The 18,991-nt window shown below is 39.4% G+C and overlaps 1 protein-coding gene across 5 annotated transcripts in view; it reads right to left on the reverse strand.

Annotated features, from left to right (window-relative positions):
• Positions 1-18,991, reverse strand: part of ANO5 (anoctamin 5) — a 65,348-nt gene that overhangs the window by 39,721 nt on the left and 6,636 nt on the right. For 2 of the 5 annotated variants that reach the window (XM_065683399.1, XM_065683403.1), the window contains exons 2-4: positions 12,645-12,689; positions 9,751-9,821; positions 3,163-3,210 (exon numbers count right to left, since the gene is read on the reverse strand). In XM_065683399.1, the coding sequence (XP_065539471.1) occupies positions 3,163-3,210; positions 9,751-9,821; positions 12,645-12,689 (164 nt within the window). The remainder of the gene's footprint in view (positions 1-3,162; positions 3,211-9,750; positions 9,822-12,644; positions 12,690-18,991) is intronic. The other 3 variants (XM_065683400.1, XM_065683401.1, XM_065683402.1) reach the window with 3 other exon arrangements.

Here is an 18,991-nt window from a genome sequence, read left to right on the forward strand (position 1 = left end):
ACACATGTGCTAACTAAACACTGTAATGGTCCACCATGAAGAGCTAAATTTAATTTTCACAGGGCTACAGAAGTGTGAACTTACTGTGTACTTACGGAATTGTATTCATAGAATGGTTTGCGTTGGAAAGGACCTTAAAGCTCATCCAGTTCCAACCCCCTGCCCACAGGCAGGGACACCTTCCACTAGACCAGGTTGCTCCAAGCCCTGTCCAACCTGGCCTTGAACACTTATTGTAACATATATAGCATATTAATATTTCTAGTTACACCATCATCATCAGCTTCTGTCTAGACATCCACTGGAGGTCCAAATGCTGAATGAACCATGTTCAACAAACAACCTCCCAAGTACCTAGACTTTCAATCCTCACATCAGACAAAAACTAAAGCTGTGCAGTAGGAAATCCCAATTTAAAAAGGTTACAGGAAAGACCAAGTTGTCCTTACGGAAATAAACACAGCACAGCTCAAGATGAAGCAAGGCTGTAACACCCCATGTTCAGTCCTAACCAAACTGGTCTGGGTGAAGTGCATAAATGCTGGCTGGTGGTCACACGCTACTTCCAAACCCATCAGAGCTCTCCTGCCCTGCTAGAGTTTTTACTCAATGCCCAGACCCTGGCCACTTGGCTCCCACAGATGGCTCTCACATGCATCTGCAGGGCCAAAGCAAACAAGCCAGTCACCACAAACTGGAGAAGGTAAAGAGAGCTGCTGGATGTGGCACCAACCACTAAACACTAACAGAAAGTGCTTCAGAGAAACAACTTTGTATTGAAGCTGAGGGATAGAGACTGTGGCAGACACGTCCACAGCCTTGCTCAGCCACCAAGGCACACGGCAGCTGACCTTTAAAGGTACCACAGCACCTGAAAGCAAATATATTTTGCAGATTATACCTGAATGATTGAATCCTGAATATTTTCACAGGACACAGAAGGATCTATATTTCTTGTAATCCACCTAACAGGAAATTTATGTCCTTACAGGCCACTTAGCACAGCTTTCTCCCTGTAGACAACTGAGTGTCCACCAAGTACACCTTACTACTAAACATCCTAGCCCTCTCCATGTCTATACTTAAAGACAAAGGAACTTGGCTTAAACCAGCATTTTTCATATTAATAGTCAGAAAACTGCAAATTTCTCAGGGGCATACATTCAGAAACACCATTCCCAAACTTAATTCTGCAGACTTCAAGGTTTCCTAAGCATCCAGCTTCATAGAGCTGGGTCTGCGGGTTCAGACATCAGCAGCCTTCCCCTTCCACTTTTTGTATCTCAGAGCGGGAAGGTGGTTTAAAGCAGCAAAGTAGTACCCAACACTAATCTGAGGTGGAGAAACCCAATCCATTAGCTTCATTGGAGTTACAGCAGGGTAAAACCTCTGGCTATGACTAATGGGTATGCTGAGATGTTACTAACATGATCCCCATCAGCACATCTAGGAGTTATACTATCATAGTCCTGCATTAATAGACAAGAGAGCTGCCTGAAATGAAAAAATAAAACAGATCTGCAACCTTCTGCTTGCTTACAAGATACAGTCCACAAACCAAATATTTATTTACTGCATACCTTTGATAATCATACAGGCAAATTAGTTTTTAATCACAGACCATGTCATAAACCAAAATGACTACATTAACAATGCTGTTAGTTGATTTATGAATTAACAATCCACTGCAGGAAAATTTTTAAACTACATAAATAGATGAAAATATAAAGGCTTGAAAGCTGAATCACAATATAAGCTACACCTCCTAATTGAAAGGGTGGGAAACATTCAATGTCTTAAACATTATCACCTCAGTTCACACAGAATACCTATGTAATCCCCCTTTTCCCTGAATTAAACATGCTCACGGCTACACGAAACACATGTTGATTTAAGTGCAACTACGCTTAATATGTAACTGTTTTGATACAGTTTATTTCCCAAAGTAACAAGCTCCTGGAAATGCATTTAGACAACATATACAGATACACAGGCACTCCACTGAAACCGAAAAAGGCACATTCCTGGTTTATGCACGATAAACTCAGATCCCATTACACCAGAGATCCCCTTTGCATCAAGTTCTCTTCAATATTCTTCCCTGGAGGTATCCACAAGTGCTTATCCACTTTGAAAGGAAGTGGACACACTCTCAACACCATACATCCCCCATTTCCAGTTATGCTTCATGCAGGCTACAAAGCTGCACGCAAACCTCTCCCACTCCAAGAAACACAAAAGCCCACATATTTCTGGTAGCTAAAACTTGCAAGCTTCTTTTTACACTTTTACCACAATTTTGAACCACATGAAAATCTGAAAGCTTGAAAACATGCATTTCAAAGCAGTTTAAGACACCAAGGTATTTGCACTCAAATTTAAATGCGCAGGAAAAAAGCCTCTCTGGATAAAAAGACGCAAGGACACATTAAACAAGAATACAACAAAGGGAAATATAAAGGATACTAAGAGAGCGCATGAGTTAATGTAAAGACACCAGAGCCCAATGTAAGCAAGCAGACAGTTTTAATACACCTCAGCATGTACTTCTTCAGTTAGCTTAAATGAATTTGTGTCTTTTTTCTCTCCATGAAAAAAAAAAAAAGGTTATTTCAAGTTTTCTGATATATTTGACAATTAACACAATTCTTTTGTCTGCAGATTTTAGGAAGTGGCTATTTTGAGCCTTTCCATATTAGAGCCTGCAACGGGAAAAAAAGAGGCCGCATGTTTCAACTGCTGTCAGTGTTCGCTTCTTGCTCTTTCAAACATTTGAAAGTATCATCATGCTGACTCACAGAGCCCTCCAGGTTATCCCAATAAAAAGGAATCCCACATTTGTTAATAACACCAGAGTCAGAATATATCCTACATCCCATCAAACCAAAGCAATGATAAACAAAGCAAACTTTCCAGTTTTCTCCACCAATCTTAACTTTCCGATTTTGTCTATTATTCTTTTGATTTGCTGGAATTGATCATTTAAGCCATCACTAGGAATAAATGCCAAAACCACATTCATTTTTATAACCTAGGAAAAAAAAAGATTTCTTTTTTGTAAGGATGGCATCCTTGAAACTGGAAAGTTTTTTGGTGAGGGACTTTAATAGAAGACACCACACAGATTCATGCAAGGAAGCATGAATATTGCTTACTGCTTACCACTTGATGTTCAGGGATGAGTAAAGTAGTCTCAGTGCTGTTTAGGCCCTGCCAGTGGCATCATGGGAAAAACATAATGTTGTTAGCAATGATGCAAAGGAGGCTTTAAAATAAAAGGCTATTTGAGAAGAAACAATGTAGCTGCTGCTTTAAGTTGTTGTAAAATCTATTCGGAGCGATAGTTGGATTTTCAGTCTAGATTGTAAAACTTGACACAAAGCTCTACTTCCTCAGATGAGCTGGGTCTCCAGCCTACGCCACTGACTTCTACATGGCCCATGTTATTTTAAAGTATTAACAGTAACAACTTTTAATAAGAGCTATCCAGTATTCCTCAGCATTTCCATTATAAAAAATAAAGTCTAAATACACAATACCATCTACAAGCTGATGAAGATGAACTTTTAACAGTACTTATTTTAATATCAAAGAGAGGAGATGTACATAGCACAGTTGGCTGCACCTGCATTCAGATTAAATGCAACACCCCTTAGGTATTTCCTCAATACAGAATGAAATTATACCATGTGTACTGAACAAAAACAAATGCAAGGAGACAAATTATTCATCTTACAGCAAAGACAAGGCAAATCAGTATCAGTAATTGAGGCTGTTATGCCTAAGGAAACTAGCAAAGGCTTCCTAGCTTCCAGTTCTGATCAATGCCTGGTGAGGCCCTCTCCTGATTTTAATTGTACGAGATCTGGGTGCTCATTATTTTCCTGTGTGTGGGCCTGCAGGGTGCTGCAATGTCCTCTGGCCAGTATCATCCTGTTGGCAGGAAAACCAGCAGCAGAGGACTCTGCAGAGCACAGCCACCCTACAGGCACACATCCATAAGCTGCCTGGGGTCCTGGGCACGACTGTGCGACGGCATGAGCAAGGGATTTTGAGATTCATTGGAATGAATAATGGCTTGCAACACCTATGCTGTTCTGCAATATCTCATTCTGCTACTCTGTAATATCTCACACTCTTGTTTTGCTTCTGGAAACAAATGACTGACACGTTTTAACACGGCAACCAAATAGTGTGAGCATGTTATGGAAATATGACAGTTCTCTATGGGATTAAATCAACTTTCAGCAGAATGCTAACTGCATTCCACTCCTGTATCATCAGTCATCCATTTACAGTTGTAACATTTCAGAAAGTGTATTTCTCAAAAATCCAATTTTCATCAAGTTCTAACTATGATCTTTTTTAAATTAGAAATGAGTATTTTTCACTTTCATTGTACTTTTACTGGAGAGAAACCACTGAGGTCCACTTCCACTATTTTGTGGAAAAAAAAAACCAAACCATGCTATCTTTGTTCCTGTTTACATTGCAAGTAATCCACACACATCTTGACATTCCTTCTTAGTGATGCCATCTCTGAGTATTTACTTATCTAAGTAAAATAAAAATGTCCTTTTCAGAATTCAGCCAGAGAGATTGATCCATTTTTTGGCAAGGTATCCACCTGAGATGCAGTGCAAATATGAAGAGCTGCACTGTACTCGTACCCTAAGATAGTCTGAACTGGGTTTAGAAGTCTAATCCTCCATGTCACTGATGCTGCTGGACAAACCTGCACTATTTGTAGAGAACTAAGGGTGGAGACACCGAATGGAAAGTTTTTCTTCAGCTATACACTAAAAATATCTGTCATGTCAAGTGCTGTACCAACCTGACATCAGGGGAGGCGCAGCCTTGCTTTTCATTGCTGCCCTACAGCTCATAACCTCTCTACCAGTCACCTGCCCCTTCATCCAAGATGGTGCTCTTACATCTCTCCACCCTGTTCTCATCCAACCCACAGCTCCCCACCTCCCTCACAATTAGATATAAAGATGGTTTTAGGAACCCACTGATCTACATATGTAGCACATGCTGCTTCACTACGAGATGAAATTTTAGTGGAGCACTAAACTGTGAGATGAAGACACACAGCTGGCACAGTCCTCTCTACAGTTTGTGAAATGCTTTCCTGTCAGTCTAGGGAACTTAACCTGCAACTATGTGCAATTAATTAGCTCAAGTCATGGTGGTTAACTATTGTAAAGTCGGTGATCAAACCTTCTCCTGCACATTTAAAGCGTAAGAACCCTTTACGGGACACCACTTCTTAAGGTTCTCCAATCTTGCTTACACATGACTCCCAAAACAAGAACCAATGGTGTTTTTAAAAACACTCAAATTTGTTGCAATGAAACCCACGAATACACAGGTTGGCAGAGTTGGCAGCAGCACTGGGCTGGTCCTTTGTGCTCTGGAAGCCACTCAGAAGTCTTCAATGCATTCTCTCCCCAGAATATCCCTCAGATATTCTGTGTTTTGTAATGACACTTGAAAGAACTCTTTTAGTATTTCCTTCTAGATTTTAAAACTGATTTGGACTGCCTTCCCAATATTAATAACGATATTTTACATTTCTATTTGATGCTTACTGGTCTGAATGGAAAAAATGAACAAGCATGAAAAGTAATGCACATTATGATGGCGTTTCTTGCTCTGCTTTCAAAAAGGATGCCCAAAACTCCTGTGAGTCATACCCCTCATTCTGGCAAAATGCATTGCTTTAATACACCTGCTGGAGCTCTTCCAACTTACTTCTGCTAACCTGGTTTAAATAAAGAGAGCTTCTTCTCAGATTTTCTCATTATCAAGTTAAAATATGGAAAAATCCTGATTAACAGGAGTTTTAATGATTTCCCTAGTGTGAAATTACCAAAGATGAAAATTACCTATATAACTGTACAAAATTAATTCCTACCTTCTCACAGCTAGAAGAGGGTAAAAAGGGTAAAGCTGCAGCTTTACTCAGAGAGTAGTACAGCCATCTGCCTTTTTGGAGGGTGAGAAACTCAGAGTCCACATACACAAAAAGCAAACATTTTAAGCTACTTTGTCCTTCTTAGTTGGAATAACAAATAGTCCTCTGCATACATCTCATAGATACACTACAAATGAGTGATGCAGTCTTCCACAAAATCTGTACTAACTTTACAACTGAATGGCCTAAAATTTAACTCTTAGGGAATTTAATACAAATTCTTTTTTTTTTTTAACCTTTCTGCCAATCTTGAATTCTCTAACTAGACTTCTTTCCTCTCAAGAATAGGAACTCCATTTTGTCAGTGGGCCTCATCCTCATTTACTCTGTAACTTGAACAGCTAATTAAAATCACTGCACAGAGATGCAACACAGAATTGCACCATTATATAATTTAGTGCGCTCTTTGCATAAACAGAAAGCACAGAGGAAAAACAGAATCTCAAGTTTTATTTCATTCATTTTCCAATTTGCTTGAAAGGACTCTGAGAGGCATTTATGTATTTCTTGGAACAGGAACTCCATAAAGACTGATTTGAGCAGATCCTACACAGAGACTCAATTAGGACAGTTGCCTACTGCCGTCTGTCTGTGAATTACTGCTTTAACAATGACATTATTTGAAGCAGTTTCCACTGCAGCACCTCTTTCATAATACCCCTATCATATCCTTAGTTTTCCTCTCTGGTCTGCTGTCTGCTAAAAATCTCCTTGCCTCCCTGCATGACAAAGGATCTAGAAATGATTCATGCTATAAAGCTTGTAATATGAAAAGCTGTTGAACTCCAAGTGATCTTGGTTCTTTTGTCTTTGTGGGAGTTTAAAAAAGAGACCAAAAATAAGGAGACTCTACAAAAAGCAGATCAAAACAAAACCAAACCAAACAAACAATCAAAAAAATCCCCAACAACCAACCAACAAAAACAACCAAACAACAGAACACCACCACCAAAAAAAAAAAAAAAAAACCTCAGGAAAAACCCAGGGTAAAATAGGCAAGAAGCAGTGAATTAGAGCACAAAGCAAAATCAAGAAGATGGACGAAATGCAGCTTTGACTGGAGATTCAGGTGCTTTCTGAGCCCTGGACTTCTGTATATACACTGGCAGGCCTTGCTACAGAATGTTTTCCACCTTTTTTGTTCTGTTTGCATCATTCTTATGTCCAAAGGACATATTCCTTTACAGATGACAAATAAAGAAAAATACCACTGAACTATGGATAAGTAATCTGCTTTGCTCGCTATATTTTTATCTAGACTTCTTTTGTTCCCTCCTCTGTTGCCAGATCAACAATAAGGTCTTGGCTTTTCCTCCCCTGTGCTGAGCAGAAGTATACAGTGATTCTATGTCATGTTTCTTCTCTTCCAAAAGAAAATACAACTACAGCATAATGAAGTTGTGACCTGAACGTAAATTCATTTAACTCTTTCCCAATGGCCTTTTTATTAATTAATTCAATTTCTGTTTTAAGAATACTTAATTTAAATTGTTCTAAGACTTCGAAGTGTTCCTATTGTCCAACTGCATGAGCAAAATTAAGGACATGATAACCTGTCCCCAGAGTAAAATCACAAAACAGAGAAATGTGCTATCTGACAAAACAAGCACAAAATATGTTGACCTGAGCTTGGAAGGGCCTTGGTGAAAAGAGGAGAAATCATGCCTTGACTTTCATGCTGGTAGAGATGACCCTGTTCAATTCCTATAGAAATGCATCAAGGATGATAAAAGGCAGCCTAGAACTGAGAGAAAAGAAATTCTTCCTGTTGTGGCAACACATTAAGATAAAAAACTAGCATTAAATAAAAAAAATTATATACATCTCAGGGCTGTCTTACTGTTGGGAGTAAATTAATTGAAAAACTTTAAGGATAGACTTACCCTGACTAGGACACTAATCATCAAGCCTCTTGTGACTAATAAGAGTGCAAAACTGGGCAAGAAGAATAAAAGTAACTGTAACTTTATGTCTGGCTAGTGCATAGAAAGCAAAAATGAGATAAATGAGACTGTATTAGGGGACATAGTGTAGGATAACACCAAGCACAGAAAAGTACTAACTGAAATGTAAACAAATGTCAGATAACCAGCTGATCTGGAGAAACAAACTACCTAAAGCTAAATAAGCTGTCTCTTCTTAGAGGCCCCACCAAGTCACCACATCAACTACAGACTAATATTGCTAATATGACAATACTTCATGATAGTTAAGAACAAATTATGAAGAGGAATAATTATGTAAGGAACATGCATTAAGTAGAAAACAAGAGATGAGGCAGCATGAAGTTATCAAAGAGAAATCTTTGAGAGGGTAACCATACATTTTTCATAAGGAGACCACCTCCCAGACAAGAAAGTGCTCAAGATCAAAGCCTCCTTCCCCTCTTCATCATGAGTCCTTCACCCTTCAAACAAAGCAAGGTTAAAATCCCATGCTTCTACATAAATAACATGTGTTTCACCCTTTCTCCCACATTTCCTTCCTTTTCCTACATTCTAAGTCATGAAACAAATTCCTTCAAGCTTTGGGAAAATAGGTTATCTCCATCTACTGAGCCACTCAAAAGGAACTCAGGATCAGTTTCAGACTCTGATGCTTACCATGGTATGATGACTCATATGCTATAATTGGAGATTACATACACCCAGGGTTCAGTGAAGTATTTGATATGGATGTTCACTGAACATTTTCCTGGACAGCAATATTACTAAAACTGCTACAACAGATTCAGAAAGCAGCAGGGTGAACTTACTAGCAATTTTTAAGATGGAACAGGCAGATTTATGAAAACATCTAAATGATATAGTTGCATGCGCTAGCAAAGTAAAAATCTGTAATCTAGGTCACGTGAACACTGAAGTGCTTCCATCTCCAAGTTTGCTTTTTGCAGATAGGTGAGGACAAGTTCAGCAGAACAGCTACAGTTTTCCAACATTCAATTCAACAGCCAATTTCTGTTGAGTGCTCTTGGCCTGTATCAGGCTCTAATCCAACAGAGCAACTATTCCTTTTCCTACCTAAAGCTCTTCCTGTCTTCCTCTAAGCACAGTAACTATAATAAAGAAATTGGACAATAGAAATTAAAACAAAATACGAATTTCAAGAACACACTGTCAATATTGTTTCTAAGTCTGTTTCTTCCCTAAACAGTAACCACACGCTGCTACCTATTTAAGATATTGTGGACTGTAGATATTAAGCAGTGAGGTATTGTGAAAAAATGAATATCTGGTGACGTTTTTCATATAGCACAAGTTCCAGGGAACAGGTATTCTTGTAACTCAAACCTTCATTTCATTAAGTCTTGCTGCACTGTCAAGCAGCTCCTACAGCAGAGGAATGCAAGGGTGCCTCTATTTCCCTGTCAATCCAGCAATGTAACACACAGCATAAAACAAAGTGGTAGGTTTGTGAAGAAGCATTATGTTTTTCCACCTGCCAGAACATTAAATGACCACATGATTCTCAGTTCAAGACTGATACTGGAAACACTGTTAAGCCCATGCTGTTTTCTACCACTGCTGTGTTGTAGCACTAACACTGATAAGTCTCTTAAAACACTCAGTGAGCATCAGTGTGACATTTGCGGTTTTGCTCCTTAAAAAAAAAAAAAAATCTATAGAAAGAAAAAGTTTACATGGATAAAGGGGAAGTATAAGACAATCTATAAGAAATGTAATTTGTAGAACTAATTCTCTCTTTCACAGCAACTGTTCCTCTCTCTTCCTACCAGTAGTTATGTTAACAACATCAGTATTCCACTTTACCTCAGAGCTGCTAGGGACTTCTGATCCTGCAGTTGAAATAGTTTCACATAAAGGTCCGTTGCATTCTTCCCCTACAGAACATTGAAAGAAAGATAAGTAATGCATTTATGTGAATCTTAAAGTATTTTTGCATCTGAAAATGACATGAAACTTGCGGACATGGAACTACAAAAAAGCAAAAGCTGGAAAATAATACTTAGCTACATAAAACCAGAAGATCTTATAGCAGAAAATACAGAAAGAATGGTTCTTTGTGTCTCAGCATTTTTTCCCCTTCAGTGTACTCAGTCTTTACTACCTGATTATAACCTTGCAGTCATGTAAAATGATTTTTAACTGTGACAAAAAAACCCCTGTCTTCCTTGTCTCCAGTGTCTGTTAGGTTACTGCCTATGATGGTCTTGCCCCCAGGGCTTTACTGCCTCAGTTATAAAAGTTCAGTTATCTCTGGAATTGCTTTCTAGAAATTGAATAGTTTTATTGTTGCTAAGGGATTAACGATGCGTAACCTAGGATTACAGATGCCCACATAAAAGAGATACGACAACAGGATCAAGAACTATAATAACAACTTTAATTACTTGGCTTCTTGTTGTTTAAAAAAAAAACCCAAATTCCCAAAACCTCCTACCTTAATTTTAACAACAGCATTGAACTTTAAAATATCAAGTATAGTCAGTTGGGCAATGACACTGTTATGTAAATATTAACATTGTAGGGAAAAACTACATTGAGTATCTTCAGATCCCTAAATCATACTGAGATGTTGGCTGGGTTTGGGGCTCTGCACCTACTCTATCACCAGTTTCTTTTGGATAGCAACTCAGAGCCCATAAGCAAGTCCTGCTGCAAGAAGTTTTTGTAAAGAACAATCTCTGTGCTGATTAGACAGACCAGTCTCCTAAATCAGGCATTTAAATAACTCCAACCCCAATGGAAAAGGATAAGCACTTTGGAAAACAGCTTAGCATATTCTAGAACACCTAAGAATGGTGCCTCTTCCTTCCAAAAACAGGATTCATCACAATCCTTTCTCCACCAAGGAAGTATTGCTGGGTATAGCTTAGATTGAACACACTGACTGGCATGTCTTAGGCTGGACCACTGTCAACTATGGTTAGATTAGTCCTATCAATAAACCAAACCTACTTCTTTTATTTTTGTAACCTGTAAATATTTGCTGTCAAAACTGCATTCAGGCAGAATATAAAGTGGTTCTTTAAAAATCTATAATAAGCTACTTAAGTACAGTTTGAGAACATTTTATTTCCCACAATTTTTGTTTAAAATCACTTACAGAAAATGGTCTCAGTAATTTATAACTGTCCATATTATGTGATCAGAAACAGGGTAATGATATATACTAGTATATAACATATAATGAAGAAGTTTCTGAATGTTAAAGACATTTGAGGTTGTCGCACATCTGCTAAAATAAACTATGCCTCCAAAATCTGTATTAGTAGATACAATTTGAACACTCTAGGTTTACTTATGCACTTGCAGAAAGGTGTTCCCACATGCTGATACATGTGTGAGGACCAGATTAAGTCACCTCTAAAAAGTTAGTGTGAAGATAAGTAACTTGGGATCATTCTTCCTACCTAAATATATCATAAATGCTACAGGGACTATGCTGTAAAACAGAACGCCAAATACACTAAAGGTTTACAGGGACAGAATTGAATTCAGTTCACCTCCCAACACACACATCCAGCAGGCAAGAGACACAAATGGCACATAACAGGAGAATATTGTAGTAACATAGAAAACCCAAAAAGCAGCTATCAGAATATTCAGATTCACTTTTGTGAGAAACTTTCTGCAATAATGTTCCCAAGGAGAGGCTCCACACCTTCCTACAGGGATGGCTCTAAGCTTATGCAAGCCCTGCAGCCGCTCAGGACAGCAGACCCCTGCTGGACCAAAGCCAGGGATCATCTCCATCCCACTCTGCTGCCTGCCCACCTACAGCCCTGGGAACCAGGTGACTGCTGCTGCTTTCACCAAATGGAGTGAGCCCAGGGCCCAGGAGCAGAAAGTCCAAATGTTTTGTTGCTTGACCCTCTGCAGCAGACACAGCTTGGCACCTTGCCCCTGGAGCAGCAACGTTCAGTTTGCCTGTGCTGCTGAAGAGCATTTGAACTGATTCCGCTGCCTGCGACAACAAACCTGGATCGTCCTTTCTTTAGTTGTCAAAGTTTAACCTCAGAAACAAGCACAATCCAGAATTCTACATTTTCTTGTGGCTGCCCCATCCCTGGCAGTGCTCAAGGCCAGGTTGGACAGGGCTTGGACCAACCTGTTCTAGTAGAAGGTACACCTGCCTGTGGCAGGGGGTTGGAACTGGATGAGCTTTAAGGTCCCTTCCAACCCAAACCGATCTGTGATTCAATGATTTTTAAATGCTCTCCCAGTAACACAGCTGATTCCACAGATACTTAAGTATCTGTGGAATTAAATCCTTTTCATATCTCTAATCCAGGAAATAAAACTGAATAACCCTAGAGTAGCACATAAGAAGGCAGAAAGAGAATGCAAAACATATTAACTGAGACGTACAACATACTTAATGCATTCACAAGTTCCTGAATAGGAGCAGTAAAAGAAATGCATGCCATCTAGGCATAAAGAAATGCAAGTCATCTAGGAATGTGTGAAAGAGCTGCAACCCAAAACTGCAACAAGCACCCAGAACAGAGATGCCCAACTGGTTCTGTCCACAGATAGCTAAGAATTAACTTGCAAATCACACTGCAAAAAGCCTGGTTCGTATGTGACTTCAATGACCCATATAAACTTAAGTCTGACTACCAAGAGTCTCTCAGCAGAAAAAAAAAGGGCAGTGGACACACACAAAAGGGAGGAAGGCTTAATGCTGGTTAGTACAATACCTTCTGATGGTGATGGCTTGAACTTGGTGAGAATCACAAACTCATCTTTAAAAGGAAAAAACACTTCAGTAAGAACCAGAAGTAAAATCCACTTTTAACATGAACCTATTTAGTAATTCTCTCCTTCACAATACAGTCATTACATCCAACAAAAAAATAAGCCCTGGAAACCACAGACTGTGACCTACACAGACAGCATGGAGCAGGTTCCTCTTTAAACACCAAAATTCACCTTTTTGTCAAGGCACTTTCTTTGGCAACACAAACATGTATGCCACTTACCCACATCAGCAGTAGGGAGGACCATAACAGTTTCTGCTATCAAGCAAAGCCCCTTTCAAATTTTTCAAGAAATGACAACTGTGCATCTGAAGATGGGAATAAACCAATAATATTCTGATAAAACCATCATATGTTCTTCTTCAACACTACACACTTTACTGTATGTGAAGAGACAGAAACGTCTGCACACCAAGAACAAATAAGGACATGTACTAAACATAAGAGGCCCTTCAGTACAGAATCTGTACAAATTGCAGTCAGTCCTGGCAATTTTTTTGTTCAAAATTAACTACAGAACATTATGACTATCAAAACTTATTAAAATTGTTTCTTTGAATAGCTATTCAAACCACTGCCCTTTCACAGGCATGCCCATATTCTAGCTGACAGAAATGCCTTTTTCCCAATGTAACTGTCAACTCCAACAGCCTTACAGTTGTGCACACCGCTATTTGTAACTCCTTAAACACGTGTCTTGGGAATTTGCACTTTATTGGAAATGAGGAAGCTTCACACAGCCTATAATTTGCAGTATTAACATACACTGTCTCAAACTACACCCTACCGCAGGGCAGCCTACTCATAAACTTTCAGCATGCCACCCCTAAGAATTACAGAGCATTTTGATTTCAATTACAGACCCAAATGATCACATCACCAGTAATCCAAAACAACGCACGGAAACCAACATCCAGAATTGACGACTGGAAAATATAATCAAGACCAATTTTGCCTCTTAAAATATAAATAGTTTACCCCACAGAAAAAGGTCCTTTTGTTAGTGCAATCTTATGATTTCTATAAGAAGTGTGAAAAATGGCCTCTTGTGTAAGGAAATGATTAGCCGTTCTACATCAGTTTAACTTTGTTCTCTGTGCCTGAATCACTTCATTTCTACATGGCCAAACTAACAATTTGGGAAAAGATAAAAGGAATTGAACTCCCCATCTGGAGCCACTGGTTAAAAGAAATGCTTTACTATGATTAATATTTCAGGAATCAAAAAGTTGTCCTTCAAAACTTTCCTATTCATTCCATGATAAAAGATAAAAATCTTTAGTGGTCTGGATGCTGACATACTCAATTTTTCAACTGCTGTATCTTCAACTTACAGAACAAATACAGAGAAATTGATTTGAGACCACATGTGAGACTTTCCTAACACTTCGATGACTACAATGGCTATCCAGACTTTACAACTCAAGACACCTGCAAGAAAACACGAAGCACAAAATAAATCCTGATTATTTTGACCATTTAATTTCTAAAATCTCATCAAATACCAGTGATGTACGCAGTGCTGTCGCAAAAAAGGAACCATGACCTTGTAAATCAAGGCCTCCCTATTTAACTGATTGCTGGGGTGAGGTGAGTGGCACGGGCTGATGATACCACAGAACAAGTGATGTATCCAGGACTAGTGATGTACCCTTCTGCACCAAAACTGAGCTGAACATTCTCTGGGAAGTCCAAGCCATCACAGGCCGTGTCCTGGTCACAATAGTTGCGCCTCAACTAGGCAAACAGCAGGGCCAGGATACGGGGCCAACCACAGGACTGTTCACTTGACTTAATTATAAGCACACTTCGTGGAAGGAAAGCACACTCTGGAGGACACCACAGGCCGGGTTCTGGTCTTCTAAACAGCACAGAGATGTCTGTCCTGCCTGGGCAAAAGGGATTTCAACCATATGAACTGTGCTACTTGCCCTTGAAGGCCCATGAAAAACTACTCAGCTTTTTAACCACCAGCACAGGTACAGCCAGGAATGCTCAGGCATAGAATCATGGAGCGCTTAGTGTTGGAAGAGACACCCTGCCATAAGCAGGGACACCTTCTACTATGTCAATTCCACTTCCCTTCCAAGCCCTGTCCAACCTGGCCTTGAAGATGTGAGAGGTAATCAACAACATACCGAAGCCAGGCAAGGATCCTGGTCCTGCCTTTACAGAGCAGATGCCCTCAGCATCACAGAAACTCACCACACCCCTGCCATCTCCAGTAGGGAGAGATGGGGACTCTAATACTGGGGCTGACACTCGGTGAGGTCAATACATGAGGTGCCTCTTTAATTGCACCTAACCAGTAACTTTCCTGGCAGAGATGGATCTTTGCCACTTCAGCATCATTACCTGGTCTGCAGCCAGGTGGGAAGAAAAAGGCTTGTCAAGCACACGAGAAGGCATTTCAGTTTTCCTTCCTTTCAACTTCTATCACCCTGATTTGTCCGCACAAAGTAGAGTGCACCTTGGTAGATGTGTTTCAACCGGTAAAAATGTTACCGTATTAGGTGCTTACAAAGCCAAGTGGCAACTGGATAGATATTTTTAGGGATCAAAATTTTCATTTTGCTACTAAAACTAGAAAACCATCTGCACTTGCACACTTAAATTCTATGACAGCGCTATTCCAAAGGCAAAGTCAGAGCCAGGATTCTCAGGTGGGTGTTGATAAACTGCTTATTGTTTAGCAGAAGTAAGGCAGTATTACTACTGGTCCTGCTACTACTTTCAGTATTGTTGCCACAATACTGCTTCTACTTGTTCCCACAATTTTCTTAGACAGAGTAACACCAAAAGTCAACAAAACCAAGCACATAAAAAGAGCTTTCCTACCTGTCATACTGTTCTCATATGCCTGACACCTTTGGTGTATCAGTTTATACACATACAGATACACATACATAGAGCAAAATTTTGATGGTCCAGGTAAAAATCAAAATAAACAGAAAAAGAAACAAAGCCAAAACCAACCAAGAAAAAAACCAAACAAACCCCACCCCAACCAAAAGAAAAAAAAAAAAAACCAAACCCCCCCCCCCAAAAAAAACAAAATCAAAAAACAACCAACCAACCCATTGAAACTTGCATTGTGGTTGTTGGGAGGTAGCTACTTTGTGCTACAAAGAAAATTTCCTGTTAGGGTGGTGAGACACTGGAATGGGTTGCCCAGGGAGGTTGTGAGTGCTCCATCCCTGGCGGTGTTCAAGGCCAGGTTGGATGAAGCCTTGTGTGGGATGGTTTAGTGTGAGGTGTCCCTGCCTATGGCAGGGGGGTTGGAACCAGATGATCTTGAGGTCCTTTCCAACCCTAACTATTCTATGATCCTATGATTCTATGATATGATTCTATGATCCTTACCAGACAAAACAAGAAAACTTTAGTCCTAGATGCCTTGAAGTCATTATTCAATACCCTGGCCTGGCTGACTGAAAAAAGAAATCAATGTAAACCATGCGTATACAATCACTAAATCTGCCTTTGCTCCTCAAGATACCACCATGCGATTACTGCTGTAGCAGGATCTACTCTGCCCCATTTCCATCTTTGCTAACAAGTCTGATTCAGCACTGACTCACTAACAAAAATGCCCACTGAACAAAGACCTTTCTGGAGGAAGGTCACTCATTCCAAGTCAGCTTCAGAATTACTATTGTTAAGTGCTTCCATATCTAGGAAAAACAGAGCTTTAAAATGACTTATTAATTAAACTTATGACCATGCCCTCCCAGAGCTGAATGACGGAGTTGCCATGGGGAACTGAGGACCCACCTAGTATGCTGGCTCCTGAGCAAGTGAAATCAGTGTTATTACTTCACCTATTACTCTGAAGGGTAATAACTGCACTGCTGAGACAAAGATTCAGTCTCAGGATTACGTCTGAAGTGGTGATTGATGCATGGTCAGAACTGCTCTTTAAAATTTTAAACTATTTCTTAACAATTAAAACATTAAATTCTCAGTAAATCAAACAAAATTCATTGGGAACATTTTAAAAGAACTTTATGATTCCCTTTAAAGAAAACAGATTGCATTCAACTATAGGCTGCTTCATGGACATACTAATTTTCAGCATGTGCTTCACTGTTAAACAAGTGACTCCAATTAACAGTTAGTTATCAACACATAAGAAGTCAAAGAAAACCATTACTTAATATAGGCATAAATCAATGGAGGAGAAACCTGTTCCTAACCACAAGAAAATGTCACTTAGCATTTCGAAAAGACATGAAGTTCTCAGTTCTCATCTCTAGTAAGCTAAATAACTATCTTAAATCAGAACTTGAGGTTCACTCTCAGCTGCCTTCCCTTCTAAAGAACTGAAGAACCTCCCCTTCTGATTCAAAGGCACTGTGATTGAAAAAAAGAAAAAGAAACCCAGAAGGAAAAAAAAAAAAGTAATGTAAATTTTTTTTTTAGCAAAAATCCACAAGCACAGTGTTGTAAAAAAATAACCTCAATGGCATTTTAATGTGGTTAAGGCAATAACCATTACCATATTGTATGCACCAGTATAGACAAGACCTAGAGAATGCTGTGAGCACTCAGGTTAACACACCTTCCAGCTATCACGATTTTGCTGAATGACATATGTAAACTGATAAATAGGTTCAGATGCAATCAAAAAGAAAGACCAGACCAGTGAGAGCAGGATAAAGTCAGGTATTTTTGAATTGTGTAGAATTCAGATGCACATAAATAGGGGGGAACAGGATGGCAAATAAACCTCATCAGAGCAGGGTGGTGGAATACCAGACTGCCAAAGTCATGAGGCATATGGCTGGGCTTGTTTGCACTCAGACTATTTATATGTGCAGGGACAGGCTTCATCAGCACCATCTAGCTACAGAGGCAGACACCCAGCTCAGGCAACAGCTTTGACAGGTGCTCTCACATCTCCTTCAGGAAAAGATGGACAAAGGGGAACCACGGTATTGCTTCCGATCACAACCCAAAGGAATTCCAAGCACTTCAAGAAGTGTGAGGTACAGATTTGCTTTCCTAGTGTTGACAGAGATACATTTAAAATCTTAAGGCATCATGCATGATGCAGTTTTCTAACTTGCACTGACATCACTGGTGTAACCCCAAAAGAACACAATCTCTGATTTCTGTCAGTATTTGCAATATAAAAGTTTTCCAAAGCAGTGGAGGGCCCATTCTATGGACATGTTACATTTCCATTCTCCTATGGGAGATATGCTATAGACACTGTGAGAGAAAACCAAAACATGAACAAGGAACTAATGATAAGGATATAGAGAAAAACCTGTGGGAAAAGGTTTAGTATAAATTAGGAACATATATAACTTGCACTTTTATAAAAAAGTGAAAAGCGATATATAAAAAAAACCGCACACCTTCAACGTACTGTCCTGGGGCAGTGTTCCTCTGCTTCATGCTACTTGGACATTTAATTTCTGACAATGTCAGATGCAATTTTTTCTTCATTCTGGTCCTCACATTCTGCCTAGTTCAACTCTATTTTGGTCAAGCTTCCAATGAAATATCACTTGGAATTTTGCTAGTGTATTCATCAAGTATTTTATTTTCTCTTATTAAACAACAAAAATATGAGTATAAAAGGCTTTTTACAAATTAATCCCATTTAAAATATTTTTTCTTCTGAATTGGACTTGGCAAGAATTAACATTTTCTCTCCAAAGTGCTTTAAGATGATGGAAGAATGCTGGGATTCATATACTGACCTCAGAGAGAAAAAGTTTTTATCAACCAAGAAAACAAGCAAGGCCACAGACCACAGCTTCTATCATCATATTTTTTTCTGGAAGCACCAGTCCATCAACAGGACTGAAGTACACAAAGGCACCCAACTTGCCAATGGCCTCAAAGCCACGTCTGCTAGTCCTTACCCGTCAGCATAGTCTATTTCTAGCCCACTATAAATTGTGCAAACATAGCTCTCTGATCTCCTACCTGATAGTTAAAGAAAACCCTTCTGAATAACAGACCATGGAGCCCTTTCTAATTTAGGGCTCGTGCAGAAAATGAAATGCCAGTCATCTGCATCATAATGTACCCACACAGCTTGCTGGGGCACTGCTCTCTTGCCAAAGGCCTCAGATTTCACATTTACCCTTGGGAGCCTGCTAAGGAAGGGGAACACTTGGGATTTCCAGTTATAAGGCTGCACTTTAAGCAAAGATATACTAATTTCCTAAAAAAACAGCATGTGCAACTTCACTACCTCTACTGGCCCAGAGGAGCACAGCTCCAACTGTATCAAAAGACCCAGACAAACCAACAAGATGAAATAATGAGGT

The sequence above is a fragment of the Lathamus discolor genome, chromosome 6, assembly GCF_037157495.1.
Source record: "Lathamus discolor isolate bLatDis1 chromosome 6, bLatDis1.hap1, whole genome shotgun sequence".
Taxonomy (NCBI): Eukaryota; Metazoa; Chordata; class Aves; order Psittaciformes; family Psittacidae; genus Lathamus; species Lathamus discolor.